The sequence below is a fragment of the Tenebrio molitor genome, chromosome 1 (genome assembly GCF_963966145.1).
Source record: "Tenebrio molitor chromosome 1, icTenMoli1.1, whole genome shotgun sequence".
NCBI classification, from domain to species: Eukaryota; Metazoa; Arthropoda; class Insecta; order Coleoptera; family Tenebrionidae; genus Tenebrio; species Tenebrio molitor.
In genome coordinates, this window is record NC_091046.1 from 598,448 (window position 1) to 620,052 (window position 21,605).

Consider the following 21,605-nt stretch of genomic DNA (forward strand, 5'->3'; position numbering starts at 1 on the left):
CTGTGTGTCATTCTTTGCTATATTACAGAAATCTTCTTTTATCAGCTGTTCTCAAGGTTGGTAGTGCTGCTTACGCAGCTGTCGTCCTTGTCTAACCTAATCCAACCTAGCATCCGAATTCTGTCTGTCACAGTCTGTCAGTGGCAGCGTAAATCCGTGGTGTAGTTTGGTGGTTGTTGTGAAGTGTCCGTGTGTGTGCATTCCTCCAATATGTGTGAAAACTTGACGAAAAAGCCGCCTAACTGTTGAAAATCGCGCGTTTTTTACCAGGGACCATGGATAACTAAGTACCCTAAACCGTCACCATGGGTTCCAGGATACGGTAACTATCTCAGTCCATACCGACAAAACCCCCCGGGAGAATATTTACCTCCACGTCCCCCTTTGTAGCGAAAACGTGAAACACTTCTTCGAGTGTTTCTGCGAAGTGGTACCCGCCACGGTCGACAAAGATGCCTGGATAATTCAACAATACCCCGACAAATACAAAGACGAAGAAGTGCTAAAGTCGGTACCAAAATTTGCATATCCGTACAAATTCGAAAAGTTAGTAGTAGTCGAGAAAAAAAAATAGACGAGTCCCGTTTCATTGCCGTTTTTCCAGTACCGTGATCCAACACTACTCCTTCGTCCTGACGGATCTGGAGTCGAAATGGACGTTCGGTTTTTGCAGACACGACCCTCGATCAGAAACCGCGATAGTCGTCCTCAGTTATCTTCCCTGGCACCAAGCATTTTACAAGTACGTACAGAACATTCAGGATGATCAGGAAGTTGACTACACTTTGTCCTTTCACATCAGGACAATGCGCTTCAATTTTTGTCGTTTCCGCATCGTTGATAAAATGTTTACACGCCGAGCAGCATCTGGCATTAATATGTGGATTATATCCGTTGTTTTTCTAGCCTGTACGTTTTAATTTTATTTGCAGAAATACGAGAAAACGATTCGTTCATGCGTTGCGTTGGATTACGTTTTGTTTTCCCGATCCTATAAATAAATCGGTTCAATTTTAATTGCGGATTGAGTGTAACACTGGAAGAGGTGTCACTGTTACATTGACGCATCTGCACCGTGTACCGCCCCCGATTGTAAACACACACACAAATTAGCTTAACGCGAATAATGGCGTCGTAATTGTGATAGATGGGGTGCGTAAAAATTTCACCCACCAGACCCCACGTCGACGAGGTTGAATGTATTATAAATGTTTCAGATTTAAAAATTCCGTCTCCTTAATGGTTACCATCGTTAGTCACCAAGCTTATCAATGAGACAGCTCCCGTATTTTTATCGTCCGACCTATATCAATGAGATAATGTTCTCCATGAGTTTCTCGGGCGTGTTGCATTGATGTAATCTCTTTTTTTGCATAAGCGACAAGTTCAGCGACTCGAGAGCTATCACGGCTTTTTGTCTTAACTCGGAAATGCCGGTGTAGTTTCTAATTCCGCAAGCATCAGGTTGTAACAGTTCTCTTTCGTTTGCTTTTTCCGTTGTTTTGTCACACAGATTGATTTGGATGAGATCGTTGAAAGTGTTAACCGGATTCGTTGATGCAAAATGTCCAAATATAAGTGCCAACTCGTAAACGACATGTACGTCCACGTTTTTTTGAATTTGTGGTATTTCTGGCAATTAAAGAGATTATTACTTTTTTTTTTCAGTTGTTGCTACTTTGAGTGGCACAACGTGGAAAATATCTTCCAGTAAAACTTGACCAGTTTTGCAAAATCCCTTGTTTGTGTGGATCATTCTTTATCGTAAATTATTAATAATTCGTCGGTTATAAGTGGGGCCGAACGCACGCTCCCAGATATTTGAACGTCGTTCCAGGCGGGGCCGTCGATCAAAACAGTTTCCAAGTTTATATAAAGGAACATCGAAGTATAAAGTTTTATCCCCATCACGTCCGCAGCTTGAAGTTTTACCACGTAAATAAATAAATACAGATAAAACCAGAGCTTTTACGATTAATTTGATTATTTAGCTCGTAGCGGCACGCAACGAGTGGACGTCATTAACGAGAACTTCCGGAGGAGAAAATGGCCTCCTCTTAGTCTGCAAAAATTATTATAATCGACACGATTAATCTTCAGCGTGACCAGCTGGCGACAGGTGCGCTCTCAAAGTTGTCCAGATTTAGTTCCTATCGACTTTTTCTTTGTTTCGAGTTTCACACGTGAAAGTTAATTAATGAGGATTAACGCGTCGCCTCTAAAAAATTTTCAATAACAGTGATTATTTCGTATCACAATAACGAGGTGTAATTGTGGGAAAATTTCGCTGGAAAAAAAAAACGTTGCTTATTGCGCGTTCGAGCTAGAAAAATAAAAACAAGCAGAGATGGCTCACAGATGGACCAGTTTTCCTATAACGATAGTGATATCTGGTGATATTCGTGGAGTTTATCGGGGCCAAACCTAGGCTTGTGTCGTATGATAAGAAGCCTGATAATTATTAAATAACACATAATTGAATTTATCCATTGCGTGAGCAATAACAATTCGGTTAATGGACGTCTTTGGGAAATTTAATGAATAAATAACAAGCCAGAGTCTATTAATTACGGTTGTTGTACATACAGTTCGTTATTTCCCCACAACGAACGCTTCAAATATTTAAACAATACCTGGTTTAATAATTGTAGGAGAAATTTTCCTCAAACAAAATATTCCATGTGGAACTGTTGGCAAATAGTACGGTAATTGATTTGAAGGTATTCAACTTCGCGTCAGAATTTGGAGGCTGAAAGTGTAACAGTGCCGGCCAAAAAGAGGGAAGAAAGTGAACACGATGTACTAAAAGGAATAGGCGAAATGCAGATACAGTGGGTGGAATTAAGGTCGCGAAAATTTGAAAGTCGAAAGAATTTTGTTGGAGCTGCTCAAGAAGTATCGGGCAGAGGAATTATTATAATGATCGACAAATACATCGCGTCTGAAGCGATGCCATTTCCTTTCATTTCCCCGTGTTCATATTTACACTGGTGGAAAAGCGTGTTAAACAGGCAACACTGTTACTGTATAATTATCGTTATTTACACATCCACACTCTCTGAATGAACACGTCTTTGTGCGATGCCAGCCAGCATAATGAATTGTTTTAAATAAGTTACTGAAAAGGGAACAAAGCCTCGGACAAAAACCGTCATATTTCCTGATTATCCGCGTGCGCGTCTCTCGCTCTCGGTTCCCCAACAAGAATAATAAAAAAGCGAATTATTTCCGGCAGATTTCTAGATAACATAGCAGTATTAATGACCAGTCCACGATCCGAAGACTTGATCGAATTCTTGTCGACAGTATACAACACTAAGCTAGCCGATCCGAGTAAATTTTTCACCGTACCCTTCAACCGGGGAGAGAGCGTAAGTCCACCGGACGACGAAAGCGTGTGTGGGTCCATAATTTTTCTTTATCTTTTCAGACTTTTTCGGTGGAGGTTCCCAAACCGTTCCAGTTGCCGAGCATACCGGAAAACGTAAGTAATGAATAATTCCGGCCGAAACGAGACGTGTTCTTCAAATGAGGGATTAGATTTTAAAGTTTGAAAAGTGCGATGGGACCACCGGAGCAAATCGTAAATACCAGACCGAAATACATATTCGAAAATGAAGATGTTATTGTTTTTTTAAATGTCGAGCAATGGCGCATTTTTGTGTCTCAGGTGTTCACACCTAACGCCCCGAATTAATAAATGATCACGTAAAAATGGCCGCGTTATCTCTCGCCATCGGCATCTTCGTGACGCTTCCACGATATTTCATTCCCGATCCGATCGGACCACTAAAACTGATTAAACTCCGGTGTTGTTTGCGTGTGTTAAAACAAACAGACGTCCGTATCGTCGGTTTTCTCCCTTCGGAATCTAATTTTTCCTTTTGTTCTTTCATTTCGTCGCGTGCAGAGGAACCTCACCGAATATTACAACGCCGTCGACACCCACAACATGATGATAATATTCGCGTCGATGCTCTACGAAAGGCGAATCATCTTCACGTCGAAGAAACTGAAACGACTCAGCGCCTGTGTGCAGTCCGCCAACGACGTCATTTACCCCATGATATGGCAGCACATCTTCATCCCGGTGCTGCCGATGGCCCTAATAGATTATCTCTTGGCGCCGATGCCCTTCCTCATTGGCGTACCTGACGAGGTGATGAAGGTGAGTGATTAGGTGGTTCTCGATTGCGACGGGATCGATAGGTGCCACACCGGTTGAATTGCGGCGTTAGGACAATGCGGTCCTAGACAGACGACGGTCTCGGTAGAATAACGTTGCAAGTTCGATTTGGTCTGTTCAATTCTAACCAACACTTACTATTTCGTACTTTGCATATCAGAAAACGATCTGACTATAGCAATTTGAAAATGTTTCCAGACTGTCAAATGAAATTTTGAATAAAATGTTTGTTTTGACTGTACTTAGTGTTTACGCCAAATATAGTAACAAAATAAATGTAGGTTATGTTTTGATTTTAGACAGTTGTAAAGCAACCAATAAATAAAACTGTTTGACCACAAGTCTGTAAATTCTTCCGGTTTTTATCACTTTTTTTTTTGTTCCACAATAATTTACAAGGGCTTTCTTCTCTCGCGTTAATAAAACCGTTTTGAAAATTTTTAACTTTCCAGTTTAACAAAACTAGTGGAACGGCCCCCGTGCCATTGTCCGTGCTTACGCACGGAGCAATAAAATATGTAAAAATTATTTTATTATTATTATCTGAGTACATATTTGACATCTCTTCTTTTCTTCTTTCCTGCGACAAACGGCTTCTTTCTGTATGTGTCTCCCTTTCGCTATCACTTTGCTGATGATTTAATCTTCTACTCTCATTTACGATATCTCCTTCTTCTTGGCTTCCTTGTTCCCGCCTACGTCTTTGTCGTTCTGTATTTGTTGCTCTTTGTCGCCCAAGTTCGTCTAAATTATCCATTATTGTAATATTTTTGTTATAAAATTAATGACAGGTTTTACTGTCAAAAGGGACATGTCGTAGCCACAGGTCATAGCAGCACTGCTTCGTGGGTACTTCCATATTGTGACACGAAACGGACATTTTTTGCATTATAGTATTAAAGATATTAAATTTGGGATTTTTATACTCCATTCTTTTATACAGTCCTTTTTTTTAACAATTGTCAAAGTGTTGTCATCTTGGTATGAGCACTCTAGTATGAGCCACTAGTTATTTGATAGTTATTTATTAGGTTGGCAACGTAAAATGTCAACTGTATGTCAGTCACAGTCACAGTCATTTTGATGTGAAGGCGCTTGCGCTACTGAAGCCGCAATTACATTTAAATTAAAACAAAAAGAGTTTCCGAAAGCAAGGATCTAACACAACGAGAAAAATTAGCTATGATTAGATTACGTGAAGAAATGCAGACAGAAAAACCGACCATGACCACGCTAATGTAAGAAATTGCAGTAAAGATGCACATTATATTCGAGATATTTTCTTTTAATATCTCTGTATATGGGCCAATAGTGTTCGTCACTGCGATGAACTGATTAGAGAGGACTCGAAAAAATTGATGGGAAATCTACCAATTGAGGACATTCCCCCAATAATAATTCAACTTTCCGCAGAATCATAAATTCGGAAGACGATTGGGGGTTAGATTCTGAAAATGAATAAACCACTTATATTACCCATTAAATAAATTCCCGTTTTCCTGTGTAGGTATGTTCAGTTGCACTTTGCTTACATCTGAAACTTTTCTGACATTTGAAAATTACTGACATAACCTCAAACCTGATCTAGGGAGATTTTACGATTGAGTGTTCCGAAACTAAAAGTTTTAGGGTGGTACAGCTTGGTCTTTGAGGGAATTTTGACATTGACAATTGTTTAAAAAAAAGGAAAAAATGTGACAATGTCAACATTAAACAAATAAATGAATTACATATTTGAAAATTCATGGGTACCTACTGAGTAATAGGAAATCACCCAAATTAAGAACAATTTATTTTTGACAGTCCAGATGTGTTTTGAATTCACTTTACCGCATGATCAAAAAAATTTGGTACATAGTTCAATTCGCCAAGAAAAACAAAAGTTAAGTTTCAGATCAGTTCCTACACATCTGTCAGTAATAATTTGTGTGATTTTAAAAGTTTTTCCAAAATTAATTTCAATTTGTAGTTTGATTTTGGACTGAACCGTATATCTCAGTAAAAATCAGAGATCAGACATTATTTTGGCTGCGCAGGGCTTTAGTTATTTAGATTCTTCAGCTCAGGTGTTTGGGTTTTCCCATCTGATTTGTTGAACGACCATGTGATTGCTTTATCATAATGAACTTGGAAGTATGACATAAAAGCAAGCAATGTTGTAAAGATTTATGACCGTATGAGTATAAAAATTGTAATGAAAACTGCAAAGGTCAGTCACTGTGAGGAAATGGCAATTCCGATGAGTAGTTCATGCAGTGTTACAATCTCATTGGCAAAGTTTTGATTCACGATTACATTTTACTTTTATCTATTTATTTAATCTGTTTATTTATACAAATTAAATTGTCCCGATGTTCCGTAATAAGATTTCATTACTAAATATGATCGCAGTATCGTCTCGCTATTTATACATTTTTACAACTCCTGCAACGATCTAATTCTAATTTTCGTGCATGATGTACGAATTTTCTGACATTGCTTTCGTGCAACATCATTTCCTGATCTGGTGATGTTTATACCTTTGTCTCAAGGTTTCCCTACATATCAACAAGATTCTAGAAAAAAGTACGAGTTTTTATCGTCTCGAAAATTAAAAAATAAAAGCTGCGGTCCCGGCAACATTTTAATTATGGACTCGTCCTCCTGGCGAACTTTTCGGTAATAAAAGTTTCACGAAACAGGATCGGCTTTATTAAATTTCCAGATTTTTTTTCATCAACGCGTGGCATCAGAGGAGTCGGTCCAGCAGAGCAAACACCACCACACCTGGAATTATGTTCGTGCAGCGAAATACGCGCATAAAAGCCGGTCCTATCTGAAAAAAATCTAACGAGAGAAAGTGAATTATGTAAATTTCGGTGATTCACGTCTGTGGATGTTGTCAGTGAATCACCTCGTAGGTACACCGACTTCTCGAAATAAATCTCCATAAAACAAAATAAAATACACCGGCCGTGCCGGATAATAATTTTCGCGATTGCGGCCGGAATAACGATTGTTGTGTATCAGGTGAGGTCACTTCCACTCCAATGAAAATTGCCGGGCGTCGTACCACGTAATTACTCTTTTTGCCCTTCTATTTTCCCCAGCGTCATAAGTGCCTACACTTTTGTTGTCGCCTGTTTTATGAATTATCATTATGTTAACAACTGGTTTGCGTTGGTACCGATTCCGGATAAATCGCACCAGTGATTCAGTATCATCGGAATTCCATCGGTTCCGGCCACTTCCGGTCCCTTTTTATTCTTGACAAGGGCACGCGGAACACAATCGCACCGCTAATTAAGTCTTTGTCTAATCGTGAAGCGTAAGATGTCGCTTTAATTAATTTATGGCTTGTCGCACACGAATTTTTCCCTTCCCATTCGTAATTTCCTGAAAAGGTAGCACGGGGGGAGGAGTGACGGGCTCAGGAATCTATTCCGTGCCTTCTAATGGCGTATGCAGGTGTGGTTGATGCTCTCGGAATCGTTATTTACGAACGAGACTCGGCCACAATGGAACGGTGGGTGGACACGAAGGTGGTGTTTTAAATGTCGGAAAAATTGTTGAATAATGAAGGGGACTTTGTTTGCCGATTAGAATGCAGGTCCGGAGTGGTTTGGCAACACGAAAGGCAGTCCAGGTGGACTGATATTGGTGCTCTTGGAGCGGTTTAAAATAGTAACCAAAATTCAGTACCGTCGTCGCTGTTTTGGGTAATACAGGTGCGGTTCCGAATTTTCTTCGAATCCATCGATTCTCGTTCGTCATTGAAACCTATCAAGGGAGAGGATTGCGGGTCAGCTTTGGAGGGCACCGCGTTCCAAAAAGTCATAATTAATACTCGCTAGTTTAGTCGGATTCTTGAAACAAGCCCGTCCGTTCCGATTCCTCGTGTTTCATTATGTAAATTCTCGGTTATATATGTGGCCAATTTTCATAATGCCGGAGTTGGAAGAGCGAGACTCCAGCGTACACGATGATCCTATCTCTGCGGCAATGAAACGCGCACCATTGTGATTTAATTCAATTTAAATACGCCGTCTTGGGACACAACAGCGGCACCAGCAGTTGCATCACAATCTTTGTCGTTGTTTGTTCTCATTTCCTATCGTAAAAGGTTTTTCATTAACTTCACAGAAAGTGCAGAGGCACGAAATCGGCGAAGTGGTCATCCTCGACGCAGACACCAACACCGTGAGTACGCCGTTCGACGATCTCAACAATCTGCCCCAAGAAGTGGTAAGAATTGAATTTTTTTTTGAGTCCGTAACTGATTAATTACCGTAAAATTCATCAGCAAAAATTTGTTATTCCTTCAAACCCACGTGTTCTTACTACTCGCTTTAAATCAGGACGCTGAAGGCTAACGCGTAACATTTATGAATTTTTCTCAAATTCATTTCTCAATGAACGTGGTATTAAAGTCCATATCCCGACAAGCATTTTGTTAAAAAGTTGTGGTTTTTTTATTCAACGATGACCAGTCAACGTACTGTTTTTTTTGAAGTGAAAACTTCTTTAGGTGCTCCACGTACATTTTATTTCCGGGCAGTGAATTAGTTTCATGCGACACGGTAAAATCGTTCGCAGCACAAGCTAAACTCGTTTGCAGCACGACACGGCAAGCTAAAATTAAGGAAGTCGAGTTTTTTTATCAATTGTGCGTCACTTGTTAGTTTTAAATTTTCATTTTACGTTGTGTCGTGACTTGACTGACCTCTGTGCAGAGCTGCAGGAGTAACTGTATATATATACAGCGTGATCAACAAAGACTGAGTCTGTTGGCAATGAAACAACTGAAAAATATTAGTGTTTTTCTGTTTCGTAATTGGCAGTGACCGGATGTTTTAACTTGACACGACATTAAAAAAAAAATAGGTTATGTCGGGTATGTTTATGCTAATACAAAAATGACCCTTTGATGGTAAACGTCAAATTTGCCTGTCAACTCTGTCAAAGCTGACAACCGGAAATGCGTTGAGATTACAGTGGTACCAAAATCATTCAAATTTTCATTGTTACCAACAGACTCAGTCATTCTTGATCACGTTGTATATACAGGATATTTCACGAGTGATAATGAGCCTGACGTAATTTAAAATGCAACCCACACTATATTTCCGAAAAAAGCTGGCTACTGAAATTAAAATGTCCGGCTTTTTTTGAAAATGTTTTGTGGGTTGAATTTATTATTCCGTCAGGCTCATTATCACTCGTGAAATAGCCTGTATAGTTTTATATAATATAATAAAGACACGACAAATATTGTAAGTTTACCGATGAATGTAGGATTTAATACGTAATTCTCAATTATAAGTAAATTCAAAAAACTCCTGGACTGTCAAAATTAAATTTTAAATAAAATGCTTGATTTGACTGTTCTTGGGTATAAAAAATTTTCACTAGAGTGTACCCACGTCAAAATCTAGTCACAAAATATATTTAGGTTATGTTTTCCTTTTTAATCATTGAACTAAAAATGTTTTGAACACTTGAATCGAAATGCAACAACTAAAAGAACTGGAGCAATTTAATCAAGTTTATAAAAAACACAAAGAAAAACAGGCAAACTGAAAACACGTGAAAACTAAACAATAACCAAAATTGGAAATCGCTTCCCATACCTATCTGAGTCAGATTCCGGTAAGGATATATTGGGTGGAACATCTCTAATACCCACATAGTTAACCAATCACCTTTAATTAGATTTTCTCACAATGCAAAATGCTGTTTCTCCACAGTTGGGTTAAAATCAGAAACGTTTTTTTGTTGAAGGTATGGCTTTATAATATAATAATTTGTTATAGCCCTCTTTTCTCGCGTCACCATTGTTCGTTTTGAATTTTCCATTTTGACCTTTTTACAAAATATACTTAAATAATTTTGCAATTTATTTGACAATGTCAATTTAAACAAATGATTAGTTTGAAAAATCAAAAAAATCATAGATACCGACCGGACAATATGAAAATAACTAGTGATTTAACCAACCTAACAACTCCAATTTTGATTTTGACAGTCCAGATGTTTTTTGAATAGACTTTTTTTTTTATATGGTTTCAATAATTCTCAATTCATCTATTGGAAAAATTAGTGTAGCAAGTGAAGAGGAAAATGGACAAATTATCGTAATACAGAGTATTGCTATGAAAACTAGTGTTGTGTTCAATATCTTCGTCAAGAAAATAAAACTTAAACATCCAAACCTAACCTCACTTTTGCCAAAGTGTACCTCTAAAAGCGGACGTATTTGCAGTTTCTATTGAAAAATACAGATTTTTGACATTAATTATTTATGCCTTGCTCCTTATTCCTCCAAGTATTATTATCTATAATGATATATTTTTTTTATAGAATAGGAATAGGTACTTACATATTACTTAAAATCAGTGACGAGCATCATAGAAGTTTTCACTTCTGTCGTGCGGTTTTAAGCACACACTCTTTTTTTTTTGGACGCATTCCTGATTGCGAAATTCTTGTAGTTTCCAGTTTTCCAAGAATTTCCCCGACGATAAGAACGTTTATTCTTTCGTCACCAAATAGTGCTTCCTTATTTTGCGGTTTTCATAGTTACTGGTCTTTGGCTCACATTTATAAAGGTGTACTAGGAAAATGTATTCCGGAACTTGAATGCTACAATAGGAAGATCCACTTAATAGGAAACATTTTTTGTAATAAGTGGCAATTTCAAAGACAAATTATAATATGCGGCGACGTTTTGTTGCTTTCAAGATCACCGTGTCATCACCAGGAAAGAAAAAAATTTTACTTTCACTCCGCCGATCCGGGTTGAGCTAATAAACAAACAAACCCACAAGAGTCGTTCCTCTTTCTTCTCTCTCTCCTGTGTCAGTTGATTGGCTTTAATACATTGTTATGATCTAGATCACGTCTCTGAAACGACAATTGAAAAATAAGTCGGCCCTATTGGGTGACGGCGTGTCGCGAGCTTTCCTGCGTGCTCTGGTTCAATTAATCGGCGGATATCGGGACGGACTCAGGATCCAAGAGGCCCAAAAGATCACCTTCGACCAGGAGAAGTTCATCGAGACGAGGCCAGTCTCGTTCCAGCCGTTCCTCAGGGAGATGCTGCATCTGCAGATCTTCCAGCAGGTAAAGTCGACGTTTCGCATCAAGTAAAAGACAGACGCCCGGACGCGCGATCTTTACAGTTCATCGAGGAAAGACTGGCGATGTTGAACAACGGTCTCGGCTTCTCGGACGAATTCGAAATGGAAACATTCCGGTACTCGGTGCAGTCCGGATCCAAACTGAAACAGCAGTACAAAGAGTGGACGTCGACAATGAAGAAGGAAGGTTCGGCCTTTTTCAAAAGTGTCAAAGAGAAGGTAAACACCCTTCCGGTTTTTGTGGTTTTGTGATTGATGTTTTGTTTCTTTTTTTTTGGCATTGTTGTTTTGCAGGCCAATCCGGCTGTTAAGTCTGCCGTCAAAACGGTGAGTTTCGCTTTGTTATTGCATGACTTCGAGGGGAACAAACTGAATACTGTTGAACTTTATTTATTCGACGCGTTAAAGGTTAATAGGGGGTGTAATGCGTTCGGCGTGCACAATAAAAACTTATGAATAAATGGAAGTAAAAATCTGGTTTAGCTACACAAATTTTCATGAAAATCTGCACGAAAGCATGTTCAGTGGGTAATATTATGATAGTAATGGACAACCAACAACTGTCGCTTAAAGAAAATTAACTGCCGTCCAATCGTATTTGGCAGTTTTTCAAGTCTTTACATATTATGAGTATGTAATTTTATTAATCGTAATTGTTGGATTACGAGCAAAAATTCAATCTTCACAGTATTACGTAAATTTTACTCACAATTGTGAAACTGGGATTGTTCCAAATGGAAGTTTCGGCCGATTAATAAGCAGAGTGCGTCTTGTCGGCAGCGTTATTAAAAGCATCCGTTTCGAATACCAACATTACCAACGGCGAAGATGTCACCCGGTGCTGGGATCAGCATTAATCGGATAGTGTTTCCCTTAGTTCTCCATTTGCATTTAATAACCTCCGGGGCGTCGGGATTTTTCTGTTCGAAATCTAGTAGGTAAACTGTTGACAGTGACAGCTGTCTACCTCGTGAAATGTCATCCACCGTCGAAAAGGTGGCCACTTCTTACTTGTTTCCGTGCGAGACGTTCTCGCCGCCCCACAAATAAAAATATAATAAATACGGAATGCTTTCGCAAATATTTGCTCGGATCAATATTTGAACAACGTCAAATGTGTCACGAACGGAAGTTACTTTGGACTCGTTTCGGTACCGATATTTTTTAATTTGTTGTCGGAAGACGTTGATAAAAGGGATATTAGGAGTCTTTTGGGAACGCCCCGTGAAATATGTCGCTCGTTTGTTTTCGGATTGTCATTTCCGGTCGTCTGGACTTTAAACAGGCGACTAGATCATTGTGAAGATCACGATTTATAATGGGATAGTGGGGAAAAGTGATGGCTTCTGCGACAACAAGAAATTTATCTCGTGAAAGTGTAGATTCGTCGTAAATATCCAGACAATAGTCTAGTTTAATATCCGAGTGCCGCTTTTATGAAGAAGAAATAAAATAACTAAGGCGGAGATACAAACTTAACCTTATCCACTTGCTGATACGTCAGTACGTGACAGTGTAACAGTAAAAGACTTATTTACTTTTAAAATAATCGTTTGAATACGAATTAATCGACAAAACAGAGATAAATATTTGTAAGTATGTACTGCCAATTGTAAAAAAAGTACCTACTGTCGCGAGCAAAAAAACTGGTCGTCAAAATCATGCTTTGACGGAACGAAAAATCCTCCATTGTAAAACGGTCATAAATATCATAACCTATCATTGTGTTGCATGAAATTAATTGTCATTTTTTGTCTAATTTTTTTGACACTTTGATGACAGACATATGTAATCAGACAGGGATTTTTTTTTCATTTGTGACAATCTAACCAAATTTTAAAATGACATTGACCAGAATTTTTTGTTCGCGACAGTACCTACCACTCGAGCATTTCCAAATCTTACATCTTTCTCTGAAATAGAATTTTTTGTTGACCTGACAAGACTTGACCTAACCAAATGTGCGACAATTTCACGTTCTTTGTGGAAATCGTAAAAACGTAGAGCTATAATTTTGAGACAGTTGGCAGCATTGGCGAAAATTGTAATGGTTCTGTTGACATTCACAAAAATTGTTTAAGGTGAATTAAAATTGCGTAATTTTGTTTATCTGACGCTAGATTGGTTAGATTATTAATTAGTTGCAAATATGTGTTAATTTGATAAAGAGAAACAGTTAGAAATGAGGTATTCTAAACATTAGAAAGTGAGAAGTTAGTTTGTTGGTGAGTAAGTCTTTGCGAATTTTCGTAAAGATTAAAGCTTCAACGTTAAACTAGATTTATACCAAAATATTTATGGGGGAATACCTACATAACTCGAATATTTTTATGGGATTGCGGAACGTACGACTACGCGTTTGCATGTAGATGTGCTTATCCTGTGTGTGACGTCACACTGCAAGTTGTCGATGTTGTTTCTAACGTGTGCGGCCCTGTTCGCTAGTTTTAATAAAAAATATATATATGTCAGGTGAAGGACGGCGGCAAGGGTATGAAAAGTGCCTACAGAGGTCTGCGCTCTCGTCTGAAAGAGAATCAGGGACCGCAGCAGTTGCAGAACGGCCTGGACAGCCCCAACGACAAGCCCCGTTCGGCCCCCAATTCGCCGACCGGTAAGCGGCGGACGTTCGTCGGGATCAGCGTGCCCACCGCCAACCACCGGAAAGAAACGACGCTGGCTTTCAAAAGTTCAGGTTTCGAAAGGTCAGTGCACCGAAATTAGAGAATAGGTGTCTTTTAAATCCCGATGTTGATGCGTCTGGGGTGATGCGGCGGAAAAGTTCAGACCAAGTCGTAAAGGGGTCGCCTTTTGTTTTGTTCTTTCTTTTTTCTTCGCACAGACGGATTTCCACGGTAAAAACGAGAGTTGCAGTTTTCGGGTTCGTGACCGACTGCAATTTACATTTGCAGTTAAATTGGATCGTAAAATTTTAATATGGCAGATTGCGATCTGCTCTTCGGAATAATTTAATCGCAGAGACGATTTTGTTTAAAACAGAGTCTGGCTTGCCATTTTTCATAAATCGATACAATTTTTCATAACATTTTTTTATGATACATAAATATGTAGCAAACATATTTAGCACGAAGTCAAAAATAAAACAAACTTTAAAAAACTCATTGATCAAATATAGTAAAAATCAAACATGATGGATGAATCATTATTCCAAGTTAAAAAATATATACATATTGATATAAATATGCCGTGTGAATTATGTCGGGTCATATTTGCTTGTAAGTACATATTTATTCAAGCGTGTTATCTTGTGGTTAGAATTAGTACTTAAGCATATTTTAGAACGACAAGAATGGGAAATTCTAAGATCTTAAATAATTTAGTATAACAAAAATTTATTCACAAAGTAATCTACAAACTGTAGCGTTCGTTGAATAATAAAAAACACTGTGATCTACTATTGAAAAGTCTTTAATTTTCTCCCATCACGACAAGATAATATTTCTTTTGCAGCAAGAGTGAATCAGTAAATGTTATACAGTGTGGAAACCACTTATGGAATAAATTCAGTAATTTCAAAACTAATGACATTTGCTTCACTTGTTCATGACGTCATCCATTTTTGAGCTATGACGTCATCACCATTTTTTTCAATGACAACACTCACTTTTTTCTTCTTTTTCTGATAGACCTTACTACTACCTAAACGATTAATGAAAAAAATTGGTACCTTAGATAACAATTTTTTTGAGAAAATGACATTTTTATTCGTTTCAAACACAAAGCAATTATCAGAACATGTGTGATATAATCATGAATGACATATCGAGACACCTTTTTATCAATCTTTAGTTGTGAGTGTGACGTCGACGATAATTCATACTGAGTGAATTAATCGAACGTGGAAGTTATTTGTTATTTTTTAACGATTTTCTGACGCAACTTGGGCGATTTCAGTAACGAGAACGACATTGAGTAAACAAGTATATTTTTTCCGCATTTAAAGGTCATACAGTCCCCTAAGTCCCACGTCGCAGCCCATATCGCCCGACGGTTTGGACGCCTCGCGGAGCGGCAGCCCCAATCTGGAGTTCCCCCGGATCGACTTGATGAATGAGATGAAGGATTTATTGCAGCTACGCCTAGACACCCCGACGGTGGACAGATCCGTGAGTGTTTTTCATGGGGTTCGGCTTCGTTTTGCAAACGTTACATCCGCATACACAATTCCAGAATTTCATTTATTATTACTCCCGACTTATCCGTCTTCCGTCCGCCCTTTTTTCCGCCCCCTCGCCCCGCAAACCGAATCGTTTCTCGGCGAAGCCGTCCCATTTGTTCCCTTTTTTAACAATTGTGTTTCTTCACGCATCACGTCTCGTCTGTTGCACAGTTTGGCTTTTGTGTTAACCCCCGATTGGGCTTCCAGCTGAAGCCGGTCCGGAGCTTGGAGAACTTCAAGCAGCACTCGTCGCCGCCGTCCAGCAGCCCGGACCGGTGGGTGTTCCCCTCTCGCACCGGAGCCCCGATGGCTTCGCCCCCTAAACGTTTCTTCCTCCCCAACCAGCCCGTCTCCCAAGACACCCAGAATCTCCTGCAGTCTCCCGACGACGTCTTTTCCTCTCCTCCGGTTCCGCCCCGCGCCCCTTCCAGGGAGGCCAAAGATCTGTTCGGGACGACGCCGTTCGTGGTCGGCGGGGGGCACAGCGAGAACGGCGACCCCCTTTTCCTTGTCGCTAATCAGCATTCTGTCGATATCGTTAAGCTATCGCCGCCCACTTGTTCGCCGAGGCGGAAGGTAATTGTTGTTTGTCGTTTTGGGGCTTGTGTCTTGACGCTTTACTCGTCCGACGTGGTGCTGCGGGCCTAACGTCCCCGGTGGCTCACCACGCCCGCGCACGAAAACTTTCACGTAACGGAAACGTGGTACCGCCGCACAGCGGGAGAATTAGCAATTGAACACGTACTCGGTTAATTCTTCCGCTGTGCACGGACGTTTCGGGTGGACTACGGATTTTAATCGAACCATTTCAGCCCGAAGACATGGAGGATCTGATCCGACTCGATTCGGCCTCGGACATCGACGATTTCGACCCGTTGAAGTCCCATTCGTACAGTTCCAGCGCTCCGGCCCCGTTGAGCCTCTCCAACCCCCTCTACACCTACGAGAACCACAACCCCAAGCAGAACGGTTCGGTGCCGTCGACGACGAACCGGAACGATCAAGACTTGCTCCACGAGTACGGGCTGGATTTTAACAGTTTTTCGAGTGTGCAAAACCCACAAATGTTCGATCCTTTCGCCAGCACCAGTGCGACGAGTAACAAAGTCAATTCTCAGAGTCAGTGGACTAGATTCGATTGAAAAGTGATATTAAGAGTATGTTTTATACGGTTTTTATGAATGTGCAACATGTTTTTATTTACAAATTTTATTTATACATTTGTTTTTTGTAAATTTCGGCGGAGTGTGATCATTGCGGTGTCTATTTCGAGTTACGTAATTTAAATTGTAATTTTTAGCGTGTACGATTTTCAAGATATTGTAATTGTTGATTAGGTACGAAACGGAAATATACCTAAAAATCAAGACTACCCAACTGAATTGTCTGAAGAGGAAATTATAGAATTAGCTGTGATAATCATAAATTTATTGTTTTCGTCGATATCATTTTTTTTAAATCGGTTTTTGTTCTGTTAGTTTGCACGGTAATTAAAGTAAAGAATAAAACACATCAATTATGACAATTTTGTCGTGATTTGCGACACCTCTCGACCAACACAAACACAAAAATCAACAAACGAGAACTTTATTGAGTCACATGGAACTTAAAAACGTAGGCTAAGCTATAATACTGTGATTGTAACGATTGTATATTCACCTGATTAAAATATAAATGCCTCCCGACAGTAATAAATTTACAATCACCGCCTATGCTAGTAATAAATAGTTGGAGCAAACGGAAAATAAATTACTAAATCGATAAATAAGAGGTAAATTTTAGTCCGAGATGCGATTCAAGCGAGAATTTGGTGTAAAGTTCGGCTAAAAATATTAGCCTACAATCAAATTGAAAATGTCCCAAGTTTAATTAAAGCACGTAAAAATGACACCCCCGTTCCAGTCCGCCGTATAAAATTGCAGAACTACGAAATATTATTCCATCGACTTCAAAGCTTCGATCGCCGCCTGCAGCCTCTCCAGTTCCACAGTGGTCTGAGTCAGCTTCTCGCTGTTTGCCTGCTGCACCTCTGGAGGTACTTTAGTGGTGTAGTCCGCTGCGGAGATCGCTTGGTTCAACTTGTTCTTCGTGCCTTGTAGAAACTCTAGTTTCTTCTCGATTTTGGCGACCTCCTTCGCCGGCTCTATCAGACCTTTGAGCAACAAGTTCACCTGACATTTGTCGGAAACGGTGATGATAGCGCACCCTTCCGGCGCGGTTTCATTCACGCCGATTTTCGAACAATACGACAGCGTCTGTAGCGCTGGGACATACCTAGTTACAATTTCCGCAGTGCAAGAATCGCTACATTGCAAATATGCTGTAAAAAAATAAAATTAATAACAACATCACGGGTTACGCTTCCGGCGCGACTTACCTTCAGTTTTCGTCTTGTTGGGTAAGTTGTAGTCGCTCCTGGCCGATCTGATCGCTTTAGCGACTTTCTGAATGAACTCTACCTCCTGTTCGACGGTTTCGTTCCTCCAAGAACACTCGCCGATTTCAGGATAAGGTGCTACACATATGCTGGAAATATTGTTGCGGACCTCCTCCGGCCTCGGCAAGCGTTGGTACAATTCTTCAGTTATGAAAGGCATAAAAGGCGAGAGAAGTCGCAAACCCACTTCTAGAGCTCTGTAAAGTGTCGCTTGTGCGGTTCGTTTAGTTGTTTCGTCTTCGCTTGTGAATACCGGCTTGAGATATTCCTTAAAAACAAAAAATAGTTCACCATGTTACTGTTTTTGCCGCGATACCAACCAGATAGACGTCACAAAGCTCGTACAACCACACGTTGTAGATGGCGGTGGTTGTGGTGGGAAAATCGTAACTTGCAAACCCATCGTTTGCATCTTCCACCGCGGAGGCCAAGCGACTCAACATCCACAAATCCATTACTTTCTCGTTGCCCACAAATTCTCCTCCGACTGGAGCTTTAAAATCTTCGCTGAAATAAGTCAACGCGAATCTCGTCGCGTTCCAAATTTTGTTGCAGAAGAATCTGTATCCTTGCACTCGCAATATGTCCAAGTTGATGTCGCGTCCGGAGCACATCGCACACAGACCGAATCTCAGAGCGTCCGTTCCGCATTCGGGGATTCCCTCTGGATAGTCGCGTTTCTGTCCCGCTTTGGCCTTCTCGATCTCGTTGGGGTCGAGGTTGCTCCCGAAGAGCTGCTCGTGGAGATTTTCCAAGGTAATCCCGTGGATGACGTCCATGGGATCGATCACATTGCCCAAAGATTTACTCATTTTGCGACCGTGCGCGTCTCTCACGATCGGATGGAGGTAGATCTCTTTGAAGGGAAGTTTCCCGATGAGTTTCTGGCCGAAGAATACCATCCGCGCCACCCAAAAGAAAAGGATGTCGTGTCCCGTCTCTAGAAGAGAGGTGGGATAAAAGACGCGCAAATCTTCGGTTTCTTCGGGCCAGCCGAAGATGGAAAATGGGAAAAGCGCGGAAGAAAACCAAGTGTCTAGGACGTCCTCGTCTTGTCTGAGGATCACGTCGTCCACGGTAGTTTTGTATATTTTCGCGGCCTTCTCTCGGGCTTCCTCCTCGGTGCGACCGGATATCCAGTGAGCGTTGGCTTCGGCCTGAAAAGGTACAAATATTTTACTTGTTTCTCGACGTCAACGAAGATTTTCGACATACTTCCTGAATAGGTTTTCCGGTGCACCGGCTCTTCAAACGAACAAAATACGCCGGAATCCTGTGACCCCACCACAACTGTCTCGAAATGCACCAATCTCTTATTCCGTTCATCCAATAGTGCCAAGTTTTGATGTGCATTTCGGGTATGATTTTTAGTTCTCCGGAATTGACAGCTTCCACGGCTTTGGCAGCCATCTCGTCGCATTTCACGTACCACTGGGGTTTCAGCATCGGCTCGATGATGTCTTTGCTGCGGCTGCACACCGGCACCACCATCGGATTGTTTTTGGTCTCCACGTACAATCCCAAATTCTTCAATTCCTCAAGGATTGCTTTCCTCGCTTCGAAACGTTTCATACCCTAACGTACAACAAATTTAGACGTAGATCCAGTCGGCTACGAAAAATTAAAGTCGATTCGTAATTTGACTCGTACTATTTTATTCGTACGAGTCAATCTACGAGTCGATTTTTGTATCTTACCGTGAATTTTCCATAATCCCCACGGATGTAACCTTTCTCGTCGAAAATCGTAAGGAACCGTAGCTTATTCCTCTTTCCCACTTCGTAATCGTTCGGATCGTGAGCCGGAGTAATCTTCACGGCTCCAGTACCGAACTCCCTGTCAACGAAATCGTCGAGGACGATCGGCAATTTTCGGTTGCAGAACGGATGCGTTACAAATTTACCGTGAAGGTGTTTGTATCGCTCGTCTTCTGGGTGCACCGCGACGGCCGTATCACCCAACATCGTCTCCACTCTGGTAGTCGCCACTACGATTTTCTCGTCGGAATCTTCCACTTTGTAGGCGAACGAAACCAGAACCCCGAATTCGACTTTCTCGTCGTATCCCGGAACGGACAAGAACGTCCGTCCCGGAATCTCGATCTTGTCAACTTCGATGTCTGAAATGGCCGATTTCAGGGTGCAGGACCAGTTGACGAGACGATTGGCGCGATAGATTAAGCCTTCTTCGTGCAGACGCACGAAAGCTTCCGTCACCGCGCGCGAAAGTCGCGGGTTCATGGTGAATTGCGCCCTGTCCCAGTCGAAAGACGATCCCAATTTTTTCAACTGATGGTAGATCCTGTCGCCTTTCCTGCAGACAAAAAATATATGAAAAACACAACGAGGAGACAGGAACGAGACGTACTCTTCTTTCCATTCCCAGACTTTGTTGACAAAACCTTCGCGACCAACGTCGTGACGAGTTTTCTTCTCTTCCCGCCACAGTTTCTTCTCCACCACCACTTGAGTCGCTATGCCGGCGTGATCACAGCCTGGATTCCACAAGGTGGTTTCGCCTCTCATCCGATGCCTAAATTCGACAAATCAATTTATGACGTCGCATTTTATGGATAAGATCATACCATCTCACGATAGAGTCTTGTATCGCGTTGGTCAATGCGTGACCCAAATGCAGCGATCCGGTGACGTTCGGAGGTGGAATTACGATTACAAATTTACCTTTGGGATTGGGATCCGCAACTGATTTTTTCTAAAACACCAGTCGGCAAATAATAATTTTGTTATTGCAACACTGATAACAGTAGTGGATACATTTTCTTTTAAATACACCTGACATTTAACCTTTGTGGAAACCACCAAAGATTACAATACAATTTTTTTCGTCACTGTCAGGTCAAACGCAACATGAAAATGTTGATGAGGCAAAGAAAAAAATCAAAAAACATGTTTCTGATTCCAGTTGTAAAATTTTTAAACAATAAAAAATTCGTTGATCAAAAGAAATGCAATTCTCACCCCATATTCTGGCTTAAAGAATCCCTGCTGCTCCCACCACGGATACCACGCGGCTTCCACGAAGCCCGGACTGTACGCGTCTGGAAGCGGATTTTTCACATCCTTCTTCTGACCTGCTGGCGTCGGTACATCGTAAACGGCCGCTTCTTTCACTTCTTTCTTTTTTTCTTTTTTCTAGGAGCACTGTCAGTATCGAACATATGTTGTAACATTGGGTCACTCTTACCTCATTCTCTTTCTTGGGGGCCGCGTTCTGCTGCTTTTCTAGCTTCTGCTTCAGTTTGTCCAACTTGGCTTGTTTTTTGGCTTCTTTTTCCAGTTGTTTGGCGGTCTTGGGCGGACCCACGTTGCCGTTCTCAATTATCGCCTTCGTTTCATCGGCCATCGTTCACCGTTTCCTTAACAGCGTGAACACGTTACTAACTTTTGACAGTAAGTCAAAGTGACAGTCCGGTGACAGGCACCCCCCACCTTAAAGGGGAGAACCCATAGATAGTAATAAAGTGACCGCTAGAGGGACAGAATCCGTGGCGCTAAGTTTGAATTTTACACTGGTTTTACACAATTTTGCCGTTAGCAGAAGAGTTTCACTGCAAATTCTGATTTATGTAACCTCGAAACACTCATACTTGTCAACAATTTAGGTTTTCTCTTCGGAAACAATCAAAACATTCGACATTTTAAAATTACAAACCTACTGTCACGG

The 21,605-nt window shown here is 40.8% G+C and overlaps 2 protein-coding genes across 5 annotated transcripts; one reads left to right on the plus strand and one right to left on the minus strand.

Annotated features, from left to right (window-relative positions):
- The first annotated feature begins 107 nt into the window (after positions 1 to 107).
- Positions 108 to 17,009, plus strand: LOC138141370 (DENN domain-containing protein 1A-like). 4 transcript variants are annotated; one of them, XM_069062091.1, is made up of 14 exons: positions 108 to 322; positions 391 to 546; positions 605 to 742; positions 3,236 to 3,371; positions 3,431 to 3,484; positions 3,911 to 4,168; positions 8,309 to 8,410; positions 11,060 to 11,287; positions 11,347 to 11,523; positions 11,599 to 11,631; positions 13,777 to 14,009; positions 15,269 to 15,431; positions 15,656 to 16,060; positions 16,297 to 17,009. In XM_069062091.1, exons 1-14 carry the CDS (start codon positions 306 to 308, stop codon positions 16,624 to 16,626), a joined length of 2,430 nt encoding a protein of 809 aa, XP_068918192.1. In that variant the 5' UTR covers positions 108 to 305; the 3' UTR covers positions 16,627 to 17,009. The 4 variants fall into 4 exon arrangements, with proteins under 4 accessions (XP_068918192.1, XP_068918193.1, XP_068918194.1 ...); XM_069062093.1 differs by having other exon boundaries at positions 109 to 322; positions 15,692 to 16,060; XM_069062092.1 differs by lacking the exon at positions 11,599 to 11,631.
- A 46-nt stretch (positions 17,010 to 17,055) lies between these two features.
- ValRS (Valyl-tRNA synthetase) lies at positions 17,056 to 21,354 on the minus strand. The gene is made up of 9 exons (XM_069062090.1): positions 21,126 to 21,354; positions 20,900 to 21,073; positions 20,506 to 20,633; positions 20,289 to 20,453; positions 19,619 to 20,234; positions 19,137 to 19,496; positions 18,242 to 19,078; positions 17,862 to 18,189; positions 17,056 to 17,804 (listed from the first exon to the last, which is right to left on the minus strand). The coding sequence occupies exons 1-9, from the start codon at positions 21,282 to 21,284 to the stop codon at positions 17,419 to 17,421; spliced, it is 3,153 nt and encodes a 1,050-aa protein (XP_068918191.1). The 5' UTR covers positions 21,285 to 21,354; the 3' UTR covers positions 17,056 to 17,418.
- Between the last annotated feature and the right edge of the window lie 251 nt (positions 21,355 to 21,605).

Coding starts and splice junctions, on each gene's coding strand:
- LOC138141370 (XM_069062091.1), top strand. Junction 14,010..15,268: donor AAAAGTTCAGGTTTCGAAAG/GTCAGTGCACCG, acceptor CCGCATTTAAAG/GTCATACAGTCCCCTAAGTC. Junction 16,061..16,296: donor CTTGTTCGCCGAGGCGGAAG/GTAATTGTTGTT, acceptor GAACCATTTCAG/CCCGAAGACATGGAGGATCT.
- ValRS (XM_069062090.1), bottom strand. CDS start 21,284: ATGGCCGATGAAACGAAGGCGATAATTGAGAACGGCAACGTGGGTCCG. Junction 20,454..20,505: donor CAAGACTCTATCGTGAGATG/GTATGATCTTAT, acceptor TGTCGAATTTAG/GCATCGGATGAGAGGCGAAA. Junction 17,805..17,861: donor CAACAAGACGAAAACTGAAG/GTAAGTCGCGCC, acceptor ATTTTTTTACAG/CATATTTGCAATGTAGCGAT.